The sequence below is a fragment of the Miniopterus schreibersii genome (genome assembly GCF_964146895.1).
Source record: "Miniopterus schreibersii genome assembly, chromosome: 9".
NCBI lineage: Eukaryota > Metazoa > Chordata > Mammalia > Chiroptera > Miniopteridae > Miniopterus > Miniopterus schreibersii.
This window is the reverse complement of record NC_138118.1, coordinates 16,619,881-16,641,522: the sequence shown is the minus strand read 5'-3', so window position 1 is coordinate 16,641,522 and position 21,642 is coordinate 16,619,881. Positions and strand designations below refer to the sequence as shown.

Below are 21,642 nucleotides of genomic sequence, written 5' to 3'. Positions count from 1 at the left end.
TGAGACTTTGTGGCTTTTTATTTGTTAAATACTTCACAACACAACCAGAACAGAGTGGTTTCCCTTAAACTGGGCACCTCATATAAGGGTCTGACTCCTAAATATGATTTATCACCCTACAAATGACCTCAGAAATGAAGCTGACTCCTGTGCTGCCAGACAAGTCAAGATGGATTGGTCTGTACATATTAACACTATCTCAAGGAGCTCATCTGAGCACAGAAACGGAATGAACTGGGTACTTTGTGTGAGGGGGCCCAATAACCTGGCCTGCCCTTAGGTTCTGTGCCCATACCTCCTTACTCGAGAAGAATGCCCTGAGAAGATCTGTGTGTGAGTCTTCCTGGCTTAGTCCTATGACTTCTCAAGGAGTTCACTCTTGGAGAACTTTATTAATCACTCAGGGGCCTGGCAGTAAACAGGTCACACACTCAAAAGCTTTACTGAAGAGTTTAATGAAGGGACAATGTACAGAAGGCAGAGTTAAAGAACCAACAAGGAGTAGTGAAGTCCCCAGGTGCCAGCAACAGTGGAAAGTTGCTACCATCCCAGAAAAGGGGTCCCAGACACACATGGAGGTCCCAGGGGATGTGGCCCTTGTCAGAGCCACAAATGAAGTGAGGAGTTTATGTATCCCCCACCCTCTTCCCACCTGGCAGGTTCCTGTTGGTACCTCTCATTGTCTGATCCCAACTGGGAGCCAGAGAGCAGAGGTGCCCATGTGATGTCATCTCTCAAGGTCAGCCTCCTGGAGTTCAGAGCAGGGCAAAAGATTGAGAATGGGTCTAGGTGGGGACAAGCAGAATAATGATAATTTATGAGTGTCCTTGTTTACCTTCATCTCTGTGGAACCCTTTGTGCTTGGCTGTTCTCATCATGAATGTTTCCATAAGAAAGCCCTCAAGTATATTCATAAGCCACAGTGGACAGAATGGCCCCCATGACTGCTGGTTTCCTGGGACCCGTCTCTCTGTCCACCTGATGCCAGAGGAGTCTGTTTCATTCACCCAAATATCCAAAGCAACCTATGGAGCATGTATGGTGGTGGACACTACTAAGCACTAAATTAATTCAGCAGTAAGGCCATTTAGAATTAGAGTATAAAATTGTGTGCAGCCCAGAGGAGTGACAGTGCTCAACTGGGAATCCATCCTAGCTGCCCTGGGGAGTGCAGAAAACATGACCCGGCCCTATAAACAAGGCTGCACCTAGGCAGATTGAGGGCAGTGCCACATGTCCCTTCTGCCTCTCTCTAAATGACTCTTTGAAGATAGAGCTGATTTAAGGTGGCCTAGCTTCTAGCTACTCAAAGTGTGGCCCACAGATCAGCAGCATCAGCCGTGCAAGCTTGTTAGAAAGGTAGGATCTCAGACCCCCTCGGACATGCAACACAGAATCTGCATTTAAACAAGATCCCCAATTGATTAGTATGCACAATAAAATTTGAGAAGCACTGCCCTCAGTTATATTTGACTGTGTCCTCAGTTGTAACCTAATTGAAGAAATTCCTTCACAACCCCCTGGCTCCTGGCTGTTAAGTGTAGTGAAACCCTGCCTTTTATCCACTTTACTCTGGCCACCAGTTGGCTGGAGAACATACGTAGTGGAAAAGACTAGAACGTTACCTACCACCGAGGATCACTGATTTAACTTGTAATTAATCAGAAGTCAAGATGGAGGTCATGGTCTGGTAAGCAATCGGCCCCCGGTCAGGACTTTATCTGAGCCTTCCCAGGCCCGAATCTAGAGCCTGGGCCATGACAGGAGAGGTGTCCTGCTTTCCCCAGCCTTTTTGCTTAGAATACAGAGCTCTTCCTTTAGGACACATGACCCCGATGGCTCACTTTAGAATGCCATTGTCTTCATCTTTTTGGGCTCTAACTTCTGGCCTTGTTGATACACTTCACCAGAATAGACTAAAGAGGTCTCTGTGTTGAATGTGATAGTCACTTGAGCTAGCTTTATGTCTACAGGGGTGTTTCTTAGAAGCCAGGGGGACGTCCACCCAGGCTCGGGTACAGATAGAACCAAGGACTCATAACACCTTCAGGGGCCTCCAACTCCCCCCCACTCTACTGCCCTCTGATAACTGCTTCCTTTCTGCCCTCTCCCTGGACAACAGCCCCCTCTGCTTTCCCTTCCCAGGTCATGTGGTACAGTGTACCACCTGCCACTCCTGTCAAGAGCCAGCTGCTACTGGGGGCAGGGTGGGTGGTTCTAAAGATCAGAAGCACTCTGGTTCTGATTCTGGCAGGTAGAGTGTTAGGATGCAAGGAAGGGAAGAGGGGAGCACGGTGGAGATCCTGGCAATGGACTCTATAGGAGATACAGAGCTGGGAGGAAGACCTAGCTCACCAAAACCCACATGGTTCCCAAGATACCAGAAGAGGAAGCAAACTAATTTTCTGATCACCTATTAGCTGCCAGGCACCATGCTCCCCATTTTACATTACCTCCTTTCATCTTCACACATAAAAAAATCCCTATGAGACCACTATTAACTCCATTTTAGAGATGAGAAAACTGAGACCCAAAAGAGTTACATTACCTGCCCAAGATTATAGCGCCTATGGATTTTCCATCCTACCACACTGTCCCTGGCACCTAGGTCAGGGCCACAGTCAGTATCACTGACTGATCAAACGGCCTATTGTGGTTCTGGCTAGCCTGCTATCATCACAGGACTGTGGAAATGTCCCTGACTCCAGAAAAACAGGATTCTCAAACATGGTCCATTGGGCCTGTTCATTCAGACTCCGCACAGACCAAGTTAAATATGGCCACTGTCAGTGGCGGATAAGCAGTACTCCTGGATGGGAGAAGTAGGGCCAGGTCGGAGGCCAGGCAGCCCGCTCCCAAGAGACAGGTCAGCAGGTGGTGAGTCAGGGGGCTATAAAGGGCCTGTGGCCCCAGCTAGCACTGCCCCAAGTACTCAGCTGATGAAACCCCCTGTAAGCCCCTCTGTGAGCCCCTGCCTGGCTCAGGGAGGAACACATTGGCCCTCAGGGAGGCCACTCCAGTTGGCAGGCCCCAGGACCAGCATTGTGCACGGTCTGTTCCGGCCTCATGGCCGGGCCTGGGGCCTGGGCTCATGGGCTATATTGAGGGCTGAGTCACCAGCCTGCCCCTGGGTCAGGCTGCTGTGACTGGCTGGCTGGGGCCTGACTCAGGCCCCGATTTATCCTGGAGAGCAACAGGCTCCGGTTTCAGGGGGGTAAGAAGGGTTCCGGGAACCATCCTTGGCAATAGGCACCTTGCTCTGCTGAGACCATTCACTCACTCCTCTGGGGTCTCCCAAGGAGAGGGAATGAGAAGTGGGAGAGAGACTTCTTCCTCCACTTGTCGGCTTTCCTCTGAACACACCAACCCTAACAGAGGCCCTCAACTGACTGAGGGACCTCAGGTAACACCCACAAAACAGGACTATGAGCCACTAGGACTTGTAAAGGGGCTGTTGTCTCCAAGAAAACCCACTTTACCCCTTCTCTCCTCCCCAGCAGCTTAGAGAGAGGAATCCATCCTTCCTCAGATCTGTTCCTCAGTTACTTCTAGACTTCAGAGACAACATCTCTGAACCCTTGGCTGGCACCTCAGGTGGGATGTCAGAAGTTTGCCTTTTTACACACACACACACACACACACACACACACACACACACACACACACACACACACAGGGTCCCTTGTAAAACCCAGCTATGTGTCATGTGTCCCCAGGGGCTGGGCATCTCTCCACAGGAGAGCTTAGCCTCTGAAGTAGACAGCACTGATGCTTGGTAGTTGGTTTTGGCCATGGGACAAAGGTGGTATGGGGGAATGACAGTTCTGGAGATGGGGGGGGCAATAGCAGAGCAGAATTCCTGAGCACCTCGTCACAGGCAGCCGACAGAACATGAGCCGCAGAGCCCAAGCTATTTATACCTCGCCTGTCACTATCAGGGCCCCCAGAGCTCCCCCCTCCCAAGCCACACACAGCAGGCCCCTTTTCTGTTTCTGGCCCCTTCTCTACTCCTCCCCCTCCCTACCTAATAAGAAGGGAAAGAAATCATTTGTGGACCCCTTTCACCACTGCCCCCCAAAACCCCTGTACTTCTTTCTGAGCTCCATAATGGGGATTGCCCTCATTCTGTCCTTCAAAGGGAAGACAGCCTTCAATGATGCCCATATCCCCTTCCTTTCTGCCAATTCTGGGAGAAGACGAATAAAGGAGACTGATTCACCTATAAGATCCCAGAACCTTCCCAAATTTCAGTCATCGCTCAGCTTGAGTTGGAGGCTGTCTGGCCCAAACTTACCTGGTCTTGGAATGAGAAAGCTGAGAAAGTCTGGCCTATAGTGGGTCCCAGGGCTTGTGGAATACATGTATGTTACAGAATTATGGAATAGCTATTCTCTTTAAAGTTTTTATTTGTTGATTGACTTTGAGAGAGAGGGAGAGAGAGAGAGAAAATTGATCTTTGTTGTTCCACTTATTCATGCACCCACTGGTTGATCCTTGTATGTGCCCTGACCAGGATTAAACCACAACCTTGGGAGCTGAACTGCAACCTTGGTGTATGGGAATGCTCCCTAACCAACTGAGCTACCTGCCAGGGCCATATATTCTCTTTATATAAGTATACACTATAGCTCTGTCACCCCAGGCCAGCTTCTCTGTCTCAGTGCCTCAATTTCCTTGCTGTCACCATCGCCTAGCCTCGAGCTGCCCGTCACTTATTCTGAGCACAGTTCTGTCTAGGCTTCCTGGCTGGCTCCCTGGGGCTCTCCCTGCCCACCAGCCTCTGTCACGTTTCCCCTTGGCTGCTCTGGGCAGGCTTTCCCTGTTTCTGTCTGGCTAACCTGCCCTTTCACTGGAAGGATCTGCCCTGTGGCCCAAATGGGCACACTGCCCAGGGGGCTCCCTGGTACTACAGGGCAGAGTCTCTCCCTTCCCTCTCATCACCTTGGTTGAGTCACACTTGGGGGGGGGGGTGGTGGAGAAGCACAGTGTGACTCACTGGGTTTTCTTCTCCTGAGCTCAACTTCTTTCTGAGAGGATGAGGCCAATGGGACCGGTGACAGAGACACTGAGTCAGGGGCAGCCTCAGGCTTTCTCCTGGGACCCAGGATTTGGGCTTCAAACTAGGCTTTTTTACCTGTAAAGTGGAGCACACCCCCCTCCAAGCCTTCTCCCTGATTGCCCGGGGCAGTGTCCCTACTTCCTCGCAGTCCATCTCTACACAGCACACACATTTCCCTTCCCTGTCCCTGCCCGCAGGTGGACAATACCCTGGGCTAGGAGCCAGGGCTCCCAGGCCCTGTCAACGGCCCTGCCACTAACTCATCCAGAAAATTCTGTCAACACCAGATTAGTGTGTTTTGCCCTAACCGCTGGCCTCAGTTTCCCCATTTATCCTGTCAGTCCCGCGGGACGTGGAGGGGGCATATCTCATCCCTGATTGGCAATGCTTAGTTTTGGGGTGTTGGGTGCCCTCCCCCCTACCACTCTCTACCTCTCCAGCGCAGCGCCCCTGGGACCAGCCCCCCCGAACCCCCATCCCGCCCGGGCAGGGGGCGGGAGGCCCCCTCGCGCTGCTCAGGGCGCGTGGGGGAGGGGAGGGGAGAGGCGGGGCCGTCGGGCTCCGTGCAGCCCCCACCCGCGGGCCGGGCGGCATTCCTGGGAGGCCGGCGCTCTGACGTGGACCCGGGGGCCGCGAGCGCGGCGGGGGGAGCGCGGCCCGGGGGCTTCTTAAACCCCCCGCCCCGGCCCGGCCGGCACTTCCCGAGCAGCACCGCTCCGCCCCTGGAGGGAGAGAGCCCGAGAGCGAGCGCGGCCAGGCAGCAGAGTCCCGCCGAGCCCCGCCAGCCAGGGGCGCGAGAGAAGTTCACAGCCGCGCAGCCCGACCGCGAGTCCCGCGGCCGCCCCGACAGCACCCCGACAGCACCCCCAGCCCCAGCCCCAGCCCGGCCCGTGCCCAGCAGGCAGCGCAGCCCCCGGCCCAGCCCCCGCCGGTATGATGAACAACAGCGGCTACTCCGAGGCCGCGGGCCTCGGCCTGGGCGACGAGGCGGACGACATGCCGTCCACGGAGAAGGACCTGGCGGAGGACGCGCCGTGGAAGAAGATCCAGCAGAACACGTTCACTCGCTGGTGCAACGAACACCTCAAGTGCGTGGGCAAGCGCCTCACTGACCTGCAGCGCGACCTCAGCGACGGGCTGCGCCTGATCGCGCTGCTCGAGGTGCTCAGCCAGAAGCGCATGTACCGCAAGTTCCACCCGCGCCCCAACTTCCGCCAGATGAAGCTGGAGAACGTGTCCGTGGCCCTCGAGTTCCTCGAGCGCGAGCACATCAAGCTCGTGTCCATCGGTCAGTGTGGGCGGGGAGCGGGGAGTGCCCCGAGGACGGGCTAGCCCTTGGGGACAGGGGACACAGGTGCCGCGATGGGCGCGGGGAGCTGAGAGAGGGCGGGGGGCGGCCTCCTGGCACAAGGAGGGGACCCCAGCTCTCCTACCAGCGCCGGCCACTCGGGCCCTGCCTTCACGCCCCTCTCTGCACAGCGGCATGGGGACGGGGGACGATGCTCGGGGCGATGGGGGTGCAGAGTCCCACTACGCGCTCTCGCGACCCGCCTCTACTCTTCGTCCCCCTTTCGGGCAACCCCAGCCGTGCTTCAGAGGACAGGCCCAGTACCCAGTGCTGATTACTGGGGGCGTCTCCTTCCAAACAAAGCCACGGCTCCCCAGTTTCCAGCAGCTCCACAGGGAGGAGCGGGCTGAAGGCAGGCTCTAACCACTGCGAATCCTGGGGGGCTCTGGGGCACAGGGAGAACCGGGGGCCCGCATGTGCTCAGCAGCTGGGTCCAGGCCCAGGAGCCGGGGTAGGCAGGGCCCAGCCTCAGAAACCTAAAAAGGCTCTGAGCGAGCGCGGGAGCCTTAACCCCCGCCTGTCCTCGGGCTCAGCCAGCCGGCGAGGGGGCTCCGCAGGTCCTCGCCCGGCCCCTGCCCCGGCCCCAGCCCACCCCCTAAGCCGGGATTGGCTGCAGCCGACGGCCTGCGCTGAGGGGAGGGAGGGGAAGGCCTGTAGAAGGGAGGAAGTCATTGAGTGTAACCAGATTTGGAAGGTGTGTCTGTTCTGGGTGGGGGTGGGGAGACACTCTAAGCTTGGGATCCCAGAGACCAAGGTTGGATCCTGAGTGACCAAAAGTTGCCCCTCCGGTCATAGCCCTGCACTCTTCCCTGCCGCGGGGGACTGGGGAAGACCCCCTAGCCCTGTGGTGAGCTCGTGAGAGTCCTGCTGTGATTTACTGGAAAGCGTCCCTTAGGACTTCCACCCCAGGGCCCCAGAAGAGGAGTTTCACTTGGGGTCAGGTGCCTCCCCTGCCAGGCTGACCCAGGGACTACTCCAGATAATTGAACCCCTGTCTCCCTCAGGGCATCCATAGGCCTCCTGAATTAGCAGCTGAGGTCAATCTGGGGCCTTTGCCCTGTCCAGTCCCCTCTCTAGGCCTTACCTCCTCCTGCCCCAACACTGCCCCCCCACCCCACCCGCTCTGGCCTGGAAATAGCCCTGCCTCCGTGACACAGCAGATGTCTCTGAGCTTTCCAGAAGGACAAGCCTGAGGACAGGGTGGGGGAGGGGCCCCGGTGTGTGTGTGTGAGAGTTTGGGGGGGGGGGTCAGAGAGGAGTCAGCCCTGGGGCTGGGCTGTCATCCTCAGTTGCGCTGGGATTTGACCCCGAGCCGTCCCAGGTGGGGTCTCCAGGGAAGAGCCTGGAGCCTCACCAGGGCTTCATAGGAAATTGTACAGCCTTCCCCTCCCTCCCCGCGGCGGGGCAGCCAGCCCTGCTCCAGGCCTCATCCTTCCTGCGCGCACCTCTCCCCTCCCCCATGGCGGTGCCTGGCTCCGGCCCCTTGGCTCAACCGTGGAGGGGCCGGCTCAGAGTAGAGGGGGAAGAAGCAAAAACTGGCTTGGGGGTGGGAGGGAAGCGCCTTGGTTCCCGCTGAGAGGAAGGGAACAGTTTCCCATTTGGGCCAAGTGGCTCATTCCCGCTGATGAGATAAGCTGTCAGCAATTCAGTTGCTGGGCCTGAGGCTGAGGGTGGAGGGGAGGGGGCACAGGCGGCAGGGGCTTCCCAAACCTGGGATGTAAAGGGGTTCCCTACCAGGGGAGGCATCCTGCTTCCTCTAGTTCCCTCTGTTCCCATTAGTGGTGCTAAGGAGCTGTCCTGGGGGCCTCCTCTGGGCATTGTCTCAAGACTGAAATTGAGCAGCATCTGGGCACCTGGGAGAGGGTCAAAAAGACTCCCCACTTCCCTTTCTAGGAGTGGAGTGGGAGCTCAAAAGTCCACCTGAAGGAGGGATTATTCAGCCTAGGTTGAAGGAGCTGTGTGCCCTTCTTACCCCTCTTCCCTCTTCCCCCTCCTCCCTCCCCCTATCTCAGCCCCCACCACCCCCTCAGCCCCTCAGAACAAAGAGACCTATGAAGCAGCTCTGTCCTGCAGCTGTTCCCCAGTTGCTATTCCTTCTCCCTTAGCCAACAGCCAAGGGAGGGGCCGGAGGGGACAGCAGCTGTCCTGGCACCTCCCTTGCCCAGCCCTCTTTCCTCCCCCTCCATTTGGGGCCTGGGGCAGTTTCAGGGACTGGCTGTTGGGCTCCTCCTACTCCTTTGGGGGTATCCTTCAGCTGGTGGAGAAGTGTTGGCTCTGTGGGGTGCAAGGGAGGCAGCCTGGCTTGAGCTGAGCTCCTCTCCTCTGCCTGGCCTCTGAAGAGGGGAGGGAAAGGAAGGTCATTGCTCCCAGAGTAGGACTCTAGACCCACCCCTCTCCTGCCCCAAGGCTCAGTGGACCACTTGCTGTCTGGCCCACCGCCAGTTGCTGGGGAGAAACCTCTTCCTGCAGCAAATATGAATGACCTCTTCCCAGCACACCCCACCCCCAACCCCAGCAGCCTCCAGGCCTCCCTCCCAGGGATCTGGCTTCAGTTTGCCAGGAGCACTTCTGTAAGCACCAACTGTGGAGGCTGTCAGGGCAGTGAGAGGCTGTAGGGCACTGGGTGTCAAGACTGTGAAAGTGCCATGGGCCTGTGTGTTTGAGAAGGGAGTGCACTGAAGCACCAGGAGGCCGGGAGTGAGTGTGTCATGGAATCTGAAAGCTGCCAAACCATTGTGCTGCAGTGGAGCCAGAGGGAGAGGGGGCGGGCTGGGTTGTTGCTGGGGAAGGAAGGATGAATCAGTGAAAGGGTGGGGGAGCCAAGGGGGCCAGAGCCCTTGGCCAGAAGGACAGAGAGGCTAAGATTCTTCCACTGGGGGACAGGTGGGGGGGGGGGGGTGGGCATGCTGGGATTCCCCAGGAACCTTGGTCTCTTGAAGCTGTCCCCCAAGATCTAGAGAGGGTCAGGAAAAGATGTATAAAGGGGCACCTCCAGCCCCACCCTTTTCCGTCTTTCAGGGCAACACCAGTAAACAAGGCTGTCTTCCACACCCTCCCAACCTCCTAAAAGCAGTGCTCAGGGAAGCTGATGGATTTCAGGCCAACATCATCTTTTACAAATAATGCTGGTTTCCAAAGATCTATACTCCAGGCCACCCCTGCTCCTAGATATTTCTTTCTGGCTGTTAAAAGGGAACTAGGCCTCCCAAATCTTAGGGAACAAGTTCCGGTCTATCTTATTTCTCAAAGGAGAGGATGGGTGGAGAGTCTCAGCTTCTGAGACTTGCTTCCACATGGGGGACATTTTCCCTGCCTCTTGTAAAATCCCACAGGTCCCCAGCACCTGATAACATGATATCAAGCCTTAACAGAATATGCCCTGTACTCCTTCCCTCCTCCCAGAACTTTGTTCCAAAAGTCTTTTATGGTCTTCAGAGTACAATTCGGTTGGAACCAGGTTGGTCCTACTTTCCAACTTCAGTTTTTTAAAATATTCATTCATCCAGCATTTATTGAGACCCTACTATATTCAAGGCTCTGAGTATAGAGAGACAAAATACAGTGTCCAGAGTGAAAGAAGCCAGGCCAAAAAAAGAATGCATACTGTATAATTCCATTTGTATAAAACTCTAGAAAAATGCAAACTAATCTATAGCGACCAAGGGCAGATTGGTTGTTGCCTGGGCAGGGGGGACAAGGAAGGGGGCAGGGGGAGGGATCACAAAGGGGTATGTGCAAAGGGATCACAAAGGAAACTTTGCAGGGAGGTATGTTTATTATAGCGATGGCTTTATGGGTGTATACACATTGTTAAAGCTTTTCCAGTTGTACTCTCTAGTATGTGCAATTTGTTGTATGTCAGAAATACCCCTAAAAAACTGTTAAAAAAAATGAAACAAAACAAAACAGTGTCTGCTCCCAAAAGACCTACATGCCAGATAATTGCATGGATGTCTGAAGCTTGATAGGAGGCCCACTCAAGTGCTGTGAAAGAAACGAGATTACCTGCCATGGGGACACATTGGGAAGCAGCCTCATTCTGAAGGGAAAGGAAGGGACAATAAAGGATAAATCAGTTGGCTTCTGGGCCAGGCCTTGCAGGAGGGGAAGAATTTGGTAGGAGGCCGGGGAGGGAGGGCGCTGTGAGGGCAGAGGGATCTGGGCAGCGGAGGGTGAGGTCCTCCTGAGCCCAACTTGTCCGCTCCACTCTGCAGACAGCAAGGCCATCGTGGATGGGAACCTGAAGCTGATCCTGGGCCTGATCTGGACGCTGATCCTGCACTACTCCATCTCCATGCCCATGTGGGAAGATGAGGATGATGAGGATGCTCGAAAGCAGACGCCCAAACAGCGTCTGCTCGGCTGGATCCAGAACAAGGTGCCCCAGCTGCCCATCACCAACTTCAACCGCGACTGGCAGGATGGCAAAGCTCTGGGCGCCCTGGTGGACAACTGTGCTCCTGGTGAGTGGGCCAGATGGCACACATGGATCCCTTAGCTTGGAAGGGGAGCTGGGACGAGCTGGTGGTACTGAGGCCTGTGGTGGTCAGAATGCATATCTCAGGGCTGGGGAGTTAGGACCACTATCAGGCTTGCCCCCTTCTCCAGCTGAGAATCTGCTGGAGTCAGCCTTTCCAGATGTGCTGGAGTCAGGCCTTTCCTGACAGGTATGCTAGATTCTGCAGTGACAGGAAAAGGTTTAAAATCCCTCATTTTATAGACAAGGACATTGAGGTCCAAAGAAGGCAAGTGATCTGTCCAGGCTCACACAGCTTGTCTATGGCAGAGCTGATCTAGAACTGAGAGCCTAAACTCCCTGCTCCATGAACTTCCTACTTTGCCACATGGCACCATTTTTGCTGAGCCAAGAGAAAGGAAATGTGTTGGGACTTGAAGCAAGAAGCCCAGGAGTTAGACCCAGAGAAGGCTTTTCTTTGTGAGACCCTGGGACAGCTTTGAGAAGGGCCTGAGGCTGGCATGCACTGCCCAGTGGCAGATGACCTAGCCCTGGCCTGGCCAGGTGGGGGCAGCTCAGGGCCCATGAGAAGCCTGAGGCACCACAGCTGGAGCTGCCCTGTGTGCAGCTCCCTCTCTTTCTTTCTTTCTTTCTTTCTTTCTTTCTTTCTTTCTTTCTTTTTTTTTTTTTTTTAACATACCTTTATTGATTTCAGAGAGAGGAAAGGAGAGGGAGAGAGAGAGGTAGAAACATCAATGATGAGAGAGTCATTGATCGGCTGCAGCCCACAACCTGGGCATGGGCCCTGACCGGGAATCGAACACCAATCTCCTGGATCCTAGGTCGATGCTCAACCGCTGAGCCACACCGGGCCGGGCGCTCCCTTTCTGACCTTCATCTCCTGAGGAGATAGGTCTTCTCCCTGGGGAAGCCATGGTCCCTTGAGAGAATCCTCCCTCAGCTTGGGGTCAGCTGGGGAGCACCGGCAGCCCCGGGAGGCATTCCCAGCTGCTTAGCCATTGCCCACAGCTGGTGCAGCTGCCAGCAGTGAGCTCAACTGTTCCGGCCAGTCATGGATTCCAGCCTTTGAGCTGGCCCCTCCCCTCCAGTGAGCATCACCTTCCCTTCTCTAGGTCTAGCCTAGACCAAGCACCCCCTAAGCCCTGCACCCCTTCACAGGAGTGATCTAAGGCTGCCTTAACATTCCTTTTGTTAGAAGAACTGAGTTCTGGGTGACCATAGAGAACTCATCCTCTCCCAACAGGCTCTTCCATGCCTCAGTTTCCCCAAGTGGGCAGTTAGGAAGGAAAGGGAGTCTTAAGCCCTAAGGCTGATATGGGAAGTGCTTGGAGACCTAGGACTTCAGGGCAGCTGTGAGGGGACGTTCTAGGGGATGGGTCAGAAGCATACATGGGGCAGAGACTCTGACTTCCACTGTACACCCCTGAAGCAGAATGAGGTGGAGGGGCCCGGGAGAGGTACCCTTTAGGGGTTTGGTGTGCAGGGTCTGCACTGGAGCTTGTGCAGGCAGGCTGGCTGGCAGGGCTGGTGCCAGGCTGCGTCAGACAGGACAGAAAGGCCTCATTGTTGGTGCTAGGGAAGACTGCCTGCCTCCAAACAGCGATAGGCATCTCAGCCGATGGCCATAACGTGTAGGATCGATAGGAACCTGGCTGGTGGGAGGGGGTGTGAACCTACAGCCCGAGGGTGTTGGATTGGCACATGTTGTGCCTCTGGCTGACTGCTTCCCCCTAATCATTGTCTCTCTCCTCCATCTCTGCAGGCCTCTGTCCTGACTGGGCGGCCTGGGACCCCAACCAGCCTGTGGAGAACGCCCGGGAGGCCATGCAGCAGGCGGACGACTGGCTCGGGGTGCCCCAGGTACACTCACAGTTTGGGTCAGGGAAGAGCAGAAGGACAGGAGGACCAAGGGTGGAGGTTGGGTGTATAAGGATACGTGGTCAGGCTGTGGGTGAGAACCGGGTTGCCAGGTAAGGAGGGCACCCTGTAATTCCATTCCTTCCTGTGGCAGGTGATTGCCCCAGAGGAGATTGTGGACCCCAATGTGGATGAGCATTCTGTCATGACCTACCTGTCCCAGTTCCCCAAGGCCAAGCTCAAACCTGGCGCCCCTGTTCGCTCCAAGCAGCTGAACCCCAAGAAGGCCATCGCCTATGGGCCTGGTACGTGTTGAGCCCCCAGCAGCCCTCCGTGGTCAGCTGGGCGCCTGCTAGGATGGCTCTCCCTAAGTAATCTGCCTCTGCCTTTTGCCCCTCAGGCATTGAGCCCCAGGGCAACACTGTGCTGCAGCCTGCCCACTTCACCGTGCAGACCGTGGATGCTGGCGTGGGCGAGGTGCTGGTCTACATCGAGGATCCCGAGGGCCACACTGAGGAGGTATGGGGAAGTCACTGGAGAGAAGAGGGATTAGTGTGACATTGGAACCAGAGTCCACAGGCCAACAACAGAAATGGCCTGGAGATGGCCGACAGAGCCATCCACTGTGCTGGAGAGTCGGGGAAGCTTCACCATGGGAGGCCACCAGGCACTACAGGGTCAGGAGGGGCTACAGCCACTGTGACTTCCAATCGTTTCCCTTCCCAATAGGCCAAGGTGGTTCCCAACAATGACAAGGACCGCACCTACGCTGTCTCTTACGTGCCCAAGGTCGCTGGGTTGCACAAGGTATCTCCCTCCGACAGGCCCTCCCCTGCGCGCCACATTCCATTCACACCCTGGGCTCTGGCTGAGTGGACCCCCTCTCAGCTCACAGCCCACCCCAGAGCACCAGCTGCCCGCCTCCCACCCTCCTTGGCTCTGCTCTTCCCCTTTACCTCCTCAGAACTGCTCTCCCCTAGAAGCTAACCTTTCACCTCTGACCCCCAGGTGACCGTGCTCTTTGCTGGCCAGAATATCGAACGCAGCCCCTTTGAGGTGAATGTGGGCATGGCTCTGGGGGATGCCAATAAGGTGTCAGCCCGTGGCCCTGGCCTGGAGCCTGTGGGCAATGTAGCCAACAAACCCACCTACTTTGACATCTACACTGCGGGTAAGGACTGGCCTCAGGGATATCAGGAGGGCGGGCCCTGACTGTGGGTGTGGATGGGGGACTGGGGCAGGGTCCAAGCCAGGAGGCGGATGGTCTCAGGGTGAGGGAGCCTCAAGTAGCATGCATCCAGTGTTTGGGGCTGACAGCCTTTGTCCATGGCAGGGGCTGGCACTGGTGATGTTGCTGTGGTGATCGTGGACCCACAGGGCCGGCGAGACACAGTGGAGGTGGCCCTGGAGGACAAGGGGGACAGCACATTCCGCTGCACATACAGGCCTGTGATGGAGGGGCCTCACATGGTGCATGTGGCCTTCGCTGGTGCCCCCATCACCAACAGTCCTTTCCCCGTCCATGTGGCAGAAGGTAAAGGCCGTTCACCTGCCCCCACAATCACCCTCACTGAGGCAGGACTCAGAGAGAATTGTCATCAAATTCTCCGTCTGAGGATTTACGGGAAACGAAACATTAAATCCAGGGAGGAGGGGGAGAGCCAGCTGAAGGCTTCAGAAGGGCAGAAGGAACAGCAAGGGGAGGGGCCCTGATCTCATCGTGATCATCTCTCAATGCTTGTCCCCTGAGAAGGATCAGGAGACCACAGTGAAAGATATCAGACAGGTGCCACCTTGGAAAGATTGAGGAGGGAGCAACAGGGCCACATGGTAGGGACATATATGGTGAGCATCGTACACCAGGCCCTCAGATGGTGACTCCCCCACTTGGTTCTCTCCCTGCCACTCAGAGCCCTTGCCACTGCTCACCTCCTCTGTGCCCATCCACCACCAGGCCGAGAGAGTGGCGCTGCATTATACTCTCGCAGAGGCGGGGCCAGGCATGGCCATAGCTGACCGGCCTTGCCTATGCTACGTGGCATAGCCCAGGCCCCTGTTCCATGGCATTCTGTGATAGGCCCCAGGTTCTACACTGTTGCCTGTGTTCTGTGGCAGATCTAATGTCTTTGCCACTTGCCTGATGATTTCTGTGATTAGACTTGTCTTATCCCAGGTTCTGTGTAGTTGCCTGTGTTCCATGGAGGGCCCTGGGTTCTGTGCCATTGCCTGTATTCCGTAGAGGGCCTGGATCACGTCACTGACCATTTTGTGGCACTCTGGGTTCCATGCCATTTTATGTGTTCCGTGGCAGGCTGAGATCACTGCTCTTTAGCCACTGTGTTCAGTAACAAGGTCTGGTTCATTGCCACTTGCAGTGTTCTGTGGCAGGCTGATTTCTATGCTTGCTGTGATCTGTGGCAGGCTTCATGTTATATGGAATGTCTCTTGTTCCATGGTGTTGCCGAGTGTTTTGTGGCATGACTTAGTTTCTAAAGCTGTTCTGGTGGTTCTGAGAAGGCTCAGATGGCTCTAGGTCAATGGCCTTGGGGTAGGTGAAGGGCCTTTCTCTATCTCTCTTCACCCCACTCTCTGCCCAGGCTCTGTCATGCCTTTGTCCTAAGCAGCACTGACTGAGAAGCCAGCAGGAGGGGTTTCTTGTAATGGGCCTATGGCCGCTCCTAGCCCAGCAGGGCTCCCAGCTGCCCCAGTAGTATTGGGGGCACCAGGGAGCACTGGGGAAGGCTCGCATGAGGCAATGGACTTGTGAGGTAGTCAGGAGGACTGTGAGGTGGGGGATGAGTGGTGAGGGGCTGAGTCTCTGTCCAGAACCCTTCAGCACTCCAACCTCCCTGCTCCTCTTCTCCCCAGCCTGTAACCCCAATGCCTGCCGCGCCTCTGGGCGAGGTCTGCAGCCCAAGGGCGTGCGCGTGAAAGAGGTAGCTGACTTCAAGGTGTTCACCAAGGGCGCTGGCAGCGGAGAGCTTAAAGTCACAGTCAAGGGGCCAAGTGAGTACCAGGGCCCAGGGTTGGAGATGAAGGTAGGGGTGACAGGGATGGGGATGGGGGGGGAGCAGGGAAGAATATGGCCAGTGGCTCTTACTCCCTGAGAGTCTTGACAGTGAGCACCATGCCCCCCTGGAGAGACTAAAGAGACCCTGACCAGAGGCCTGGGAGACATTAAGCACACAGTCTCCTCTCTGCCTCAGCTTCCCAGTCTGCCAGCTGGGAATGGTCCTCTCAGCTGTAAATGCTACAGTGGGCAGTGATGCACAGGGATGACATGTGGTCCCTGCCCTACCTGCGGCTCTGCCCCATAGCAGTGCCCTCAGGCTGGGCCTGGGTCCCAAGAACTCCTCAAGGGGGTTGAGGAACTGGAGGTCACACACCATTGATTCCTGCTTCCCTCCCGTCCTCAGAGGGCACAGAGGAGCCCGTGAAGGTGCGGGAGGCTGGGGACGGTGTGTTTGAGTGCGAGTACTACCCTGTGGTGCCTGGAAAGTACGTGGTGACCATTACATGGGGCGGCTATGCCATCCCCCGCAGGTAAGCACCATGTATCCCCTGCCTTCCTGTGAGGGTCCTCAGGGTGGAGGAGGGAGCCGGCTGCCTGGGACTCTGAGGGAACGGAGGAAGGGTAGCTCTGGGGGGATACTTCCCAGTATTGACACCGGCTCCCTCTTTGCCCAGCCCTTTTGAGGTACAGGTGAGCCCAGAGGCAGGAACACAGAAGGTACGGGCCTGGGGCCCCGGTTTGGAGACTGGCCAAGTGGGCAAGTCAGCTGATTTTGTGGTGGAGGCCATTGGCACGGAGGTGGGGACATTGGGTAAGTGACTGGGTGGCAGCAGGTGGGAATGCTGGGGAGTGGTGTGGTAGAGGGATACTTAGGAATGACTGGGGACCAGAGGCAGGAATGCTGGGGAGTGTTGGGATGAGACAAGAAGATGGACATGGGGGCAACTGGTGAGGGGTTGCTGGGGGAATGACAGGGTGTCCAAGTTGCCTCTAGTGCCCTCTGACCCTCCCCTCCTTGCACTCAGGCTTCTCCATTGAGGGACCCTCGCAGGCCAAGATCGAGTGTGATGACAAGGGAGATGGCTCCTGTGACGTGCGATACTGGCCCACGGAGCCTGGGGAGTACGCTGTGCATGTCATCTGTGATGACGAGGACATCCGAGACTCACCCTTCATTGCCCACATCCAGCCAGCCCCACCTGACTGCTTCCCGGACAAGGTTTGGTCCCATCTCCTGTACACTGGCCCGGGATGGGGTGAATGGGCCCTCCTCCAGTCCCCAACCCAACCCTCCTCTCTTGCCCCTGCTCAGGTGAAGGCCTTTGGTCCTGGCCTAGAGCCTACTGGCTGCATCGTGGACAAGCCCGCGGAGTTCACCATCGATGCCCGCGCAGCTGGCAAGGGCGACCTGAAGATCTATGCCCAGGTGCGACATTGCTCAATCTCACTGCCCCCGCTGCTCTGGGCAAGGTCCCTGAGAGGGTAGGGGCAGGTGAGAGGCAGGGGTCTCCAGGAAACACAAGACTAATCCTTACTTATCCATAAGAACTATGAAAAAATTTTAAATTTGTGTTTAAATTTCTTATTGATAACCTTATTATTTTTTTTATTGATTGATTTTAATTCTCACCTGAGGATATTTTTTCCATTGCTTTTCAGAGGGAGTGGAAGGGAGAGAGAGAGAGAAACATCAGTGTGAGAGAGGCACATCAATTGGTTGCCTCCCCAACGTGCCCTGATCGGGGCCAGATATTGAGCCTGCTACCGAGGTACGTGCCCTTGGCTGGAATCGAGCCTGGAACCCTTCAGTCTGTGGGCTGACACTCTAACCACTGAGCAAAAATGGCTAAGGCTCTTACTGATAATCTTAAAAACATACTTTATAAAAAACATATTTTTATACTAATAATTTGCAATTAAAAGCTAATATGATAGCCCTGGCCAGTGTTGCTCAGTGGTTAGAGCCTCGGCTCATGCGCCAAAGGGTCGAGGGTTCGATTCCCAGTCAAGGGCATGTTACCTGGGTTGTAGGTTTGATCCCCACACAGGTTGGGGTGAGTGTGGGAAGCAGCCAATCCATGTGTCTCTCTCACATTGATGTTTTTCTCTCTCTGTCCCCCTCCCTCCCTCCTTTCTACATTCTCTAAAATCAATGGAAAAAAATACCCTCTGGTCAGGATTAAAAAAAAAAAGATGATTTGATAGAGAAAGACATTAGTTTCCCAAGTGTGTTGGCCCCTAGAGGTTAAGGAACATATACTTGGGTCCAGGAGGATGATTCTTCTTTAAAACGTTCATTATTCAATTTTAGGAACATTGATTTAGCCCAGCCTCTCCCCTGTTAACACATTTCAGAGACCTAGGCTGGGCGACCAGGCCACACAGATGGCCAAGAGCCGGGTCTCCTGGCTCTCAGGGTGCACTATGGCCTCCAGAGCATGTGGCACTAGGCTCTTGTGGCCTGAGGACGGCTGGGGAAGGAGGCTATGAGTGCTCGCTGTGGGTAAAGACTTCCTACAGCCAGCAGAGGGCGCTGGTGCTCTGACGGCCTGAGCCCTCATAGAACCTTGCTTGGTGATTCCCACAGGACGCTGACGGCTGCCCCATTGACATCAAGGTCATCCCCAATGGCGATGGCACCTTCCGCTGTTCCTATGTGCCCACCAAGCCCATTAAACACACTATCATCATTTCCTGGGGAGGTGTCAACGTGCCCAAGAGCCCCTTCCGGGTATGTGGTCTTCTTCTTGCCCTGCCCACTGCCAGGGGTCCCAGAGGGAGGGCAGAGCCCTATGAAGATGTCTGTCCCTGAGCCCTTGTCACTGTCCCCCACCTCCAGTCTCCCTCAAAGGGGCTAAGATGGTCCTACTAAGGCTGGGAAGGGTAGTGCTGGGGAAGGGAATGGGCCTTGAGGAAGGGCACGCTGCTGAGCACTGACCCTTCCCCACAGGTAAATGTGGGAGAGGGCAGTCACCCTGAGCGGGTGAAGGTGTACGGCCCTGGTGTGGAGAAGACAGGGCTCAAGGCCAACGAGCCCACCTACTTCACTGTGGACTGCAGCGAGGCAGGACAAGGTTTGTCCAGACTGGGAGTAGGGGTGCAGATGGGTCCAGGGCAGGGTCTGAGCTGATGAGGCTAGTACTCGGCCAGAGCTCTATGAGACCCATAATGTGGGGAAGATTGTTGAGCACCCCTCTCATGGTCTTGTGCCCGCCTTCCCTCAGGCGACGTGAGCATTGGCATCAAATGCGCCCCTGGTGTGGTGGGCCCTGCAGAGGCCGACATCGACTTTGACATCATCAAGAATGACAACGACACCTTCACAGTCAAGTACACGCCCCCAGGGGCTGGCCGATACACCATCATGGTGCTATTTGCCAACCAGGTACACCACCCTCAGTTTTTGGGAGTCAGCAGCAGCCTGCACCCCCAAATCTAAGCTGGCAGCTTCAGATGCTGTCATTGGTGGGGGGGAGGGGGTTCAATTCTATAGCCATTGATTGAGCACTTCCTGAGTATGGGCAGTGTGCCTCAGAGGAAACAAAGGGGGCACTTTCAGAGGCTGCTTTTGTCACCCTGACCAAGCCTTTTCTTCATCCAGGAGATCCCTGCCAGCCCCTTCCACATCAAGGTGGACCCATCCCATGATGCCAGCAAGGTCAAGGCTGAGGGTCCTGGGCTGAACCGCACAGGTGGGTGTCTGGGCAGGGACTAGGTAAGGCTGGCTGAGGTTGGAGTTAGGTGTCCTCCAGGCCCTCACCACCATCTTGGGGTGGACTCCTCAGGTGTGGAAGTTGGGAAGCCTACTCACTTCACGGTGCTGACCAAGGGAGCTGGCAAGGCCAAGCTGGATGTGCACTTTGCTGGGGCTGCCAAGGGTGAGGCTGTGCGGGACTTTGAAATCATTGACAACCATGACTACTCCTACACCGTCAAGTACACAGCCATCCAGCAGGTATGTCCCACCCTCTCCCATGCTCCTGCCCCTCCTGACTGATGGGGACCTGGGTTCCCTTCCTCCAGTCTCATAGGGCCAGTTCTGAATCTTGGCCCCTTCCCTGCTTCCCATCCTCTCTAGCTGTGGATCTCTGAGCCTCAAGTCCACATCAGCCAAAGGCATGTTGCCAGGCTGTTTCTAAGCCACCCAGTTCTGACCCCCTGTTGTATCCAATAGGGCAACATGGCAGTGACAGTGACCTATGGCGGGGACCCCGTTCCCAAGAGCCCCTTTGTGGTGAATGTGGCGCCCCCATTGGACCTAAGCAAAGTCAAAGTTCAAGGCCTTAACAACAGTAAGTGGAGCAAGAAATGCCCTGGGAGTGAGTGGTGTTGGGAGGATGGGCTGGAGTCTCTGCTCACGGTGTCCCTTGCGTTCTATGCAGAGGTGGCTGTTGGGCAAGAACAGGCATTCTCCGTGAACACACGAGGGGCTGGTGGTCAAGGCCAGCTGGATGTACGGATGACCTCACCCTCCCGACGACCCATTCCCTGCAAGCTGGAGCCCGGGGGTGGAGCTGAAGCCCAGGCTGTGCGCTACATGCCCCCCGAGGAGGGGCCCTACAAGGTGGACATCACCTATGACGGTCACCCAGTGCCTGGCAGCCCCTTTGCTGTGGAGGGTGTCCTGCCCCCTGATCCCTCCAAGGTGAGGAGATAAAGACTGATTGGAACTGGGACTTGGGGGCTTATAGCAAAGACAGATGAGTCACCGGGGCAGAAGCTGGAGGGTCTTATGCCCTGGTGTGGGCACAGCCAAGGACCCAAGGTCAAAGTGATCTCCTAACCAGGACCTGCCTTTGAGAGAACTTAGTTATTAAGAGTCTGGCCTTGGATCAGACCTGAGCTTGAGTCCCAGGTCCACTAACTGGGACAAATGATTTAATCTCTGCCTGCTTCCTCGCCTGGAACTGTTTTAAGGACTCAGTGTGTAGGAGCTGCTACAGTTAAAGGCACTTAGTTGGGTGGGAAGCTGTGAAGGCTAAGCACGGGAGAAGCCAGGTGTAGGGAACCCACATACTTGCTTCTCTCCCTAGGTTTGTGCTTATGGCCCTGGTCTCAAGGGCGGACTAGTGGGCACCCCAGCACCATTCTCCATCGACACCAAGGGGGCTGGTACAGGTGGCCTGGGGCTGACTGTGGAGGGCCCCTGTGAGGCCAAGATCGAGTGCCAGGACAATGGTGATGGCTCCTGTGCTGTCAGCTACCTGCCCACGGAGCCGGGCGAGTACACCATCAACATCCTGTTTGCCGAAGCCCACATCCCTGGTTCACCCTTCAAGGCCACCATCCAGCCTGTGTTTGATCCAAGCAAGGTGCGGGCCAGTGGGCCAGGCCTGGAGCGCGGCAAGGCTGGCGAGGCAGCCACCTTCACTGTGGACTGCTCGGAGGCGGGCGAGGCTGAGCTGACCATCGAGATCCTGTCGGATGCTGGCGTCAAGGCCGAGGTGCTGATCCACAACAATGCCGATGGCACCTACCACATCACCTACAGCCCTGCCTTCCCCGGCACCTACACTATTACCATCAAGTATGGCGGGCACCCTGTACCCAAATTCCCCACCCGCGTCCACGTGCAGCCTGCTATTGACACCAGTGGAATCAAGGTCTCAGGGCCTGGAGTGGAGCCCCATGGTGAGTGAAACAGAAGGAGCCAGGAGCTGGTTGAGTCGCCAGTCGGGGAGCCAGGAGAGTCAGTGGGAGGGAGGGAAGCAGGGCTGAGGGCTTTAGGGGCAGACGTGGGGTGAAGGGAGGGTTTGGGCAGCCCTGGAGTTCTTAGGGCTCAGACACCCCAGAGAAAGATCCAAGGGCAAGGGTAGGACATGGAGCTTTGCCTTTGCTCTTGTGGCAAATTGCTTCTGCCCATGGGCATTTTTCTAGGGAGATCCTCA

General features: G+C 56.1%; 1 protein-coding gene across 1 annotated transcript in view; it reads left to right on the top strand.

Moving 5' to 3' along the window:
• The first annotated feature begins 5,896 nt into the window (after positions 1 to 5,896).
• The window catches only part of FLNC (filamin C), a 28,803-nt gene continuing 13,057 nt past the window's right edge, over positions 5,897 to 21,642 (top strand). The window contains exons 1-21 of the mRNA XM_081148072.1: positions 5,897 to 6,347; positions 10,622 to 10,870; positions 12,647 to 12,744; positions 12,896 to 13,046; positions 13,142 to 13,260; positions 13,471 to 13,548; positions 13,750 to 13,912; positions 14,075 to 14,275; positions 15,610 to 15,747; positions 16,158 to 16,284; positions 16,429 to 16,565; positions 16,780 to 16,973; positions 17,067 to 17,180; positions 18,342 to 18,485; positions 18,705 to 18,828; positions 18,979 to 19,139; positions 19,356 to 19,446; positions 19,540 to 19,709; positions 19,929 to 20,046; positions 20,137 to 20,399; positions 20,788 to 21,385. Of these exons, the coding sequence (XP_081004198.1) occupies positions 5,993 to 6,347; positions 10,622 to 10,870; positions 12,647 to 12,744; positions 12,896 to 13,046; positions 13,142 to 13,260; positions 13,471 to 13,548; positions 13,750 to 13,912; positions 14,075 to 14,275; positions 15,610 to 15,747; positions 16,158 to 16,284; positions 16,429 to 16,565; positions 16,780 to 16,973; positions 17,067 to 17,180; positions 18,342 to 18,485; positions 18,705 to 18,828; positions 18,979 to 19,139; positions 19,356 to 19,446; positions 19,540 to 19,709; positions 19,929 to 20,046; positions 20,137 to 20,399; positions 20,788 to 21,385 (3,793 nt within the window). The 5' untranslated portion in view covers positions 5,897 to 5,992. The remainder of the gene's footprint in view (positions 6,348 to 10,621; positions 10,871 to 12,646; positions 12,745 to 12,895; positions 13,047 to 13,141; positions 13,261 to 13,470; positions 13,549 to 13,749; positions 13,913 to 14,074; positions 14,276 to 15,609; positions 15,748 to 16,157; positions 16,285 to 16,428; positions 16,566 to 16,779; positions 16,974 to 17,066; positions 17,181 to 18,341; positions 18,486 to 18,704; positions 18,829 to 18,978; positions 19,140 to 19,355; positions 19,447 to 19,539; positions 19,710 to 19,928; positions 20,047 to 20,136; positions 20,400 to 20,787; positions 21,386 to 21,642) is intronic.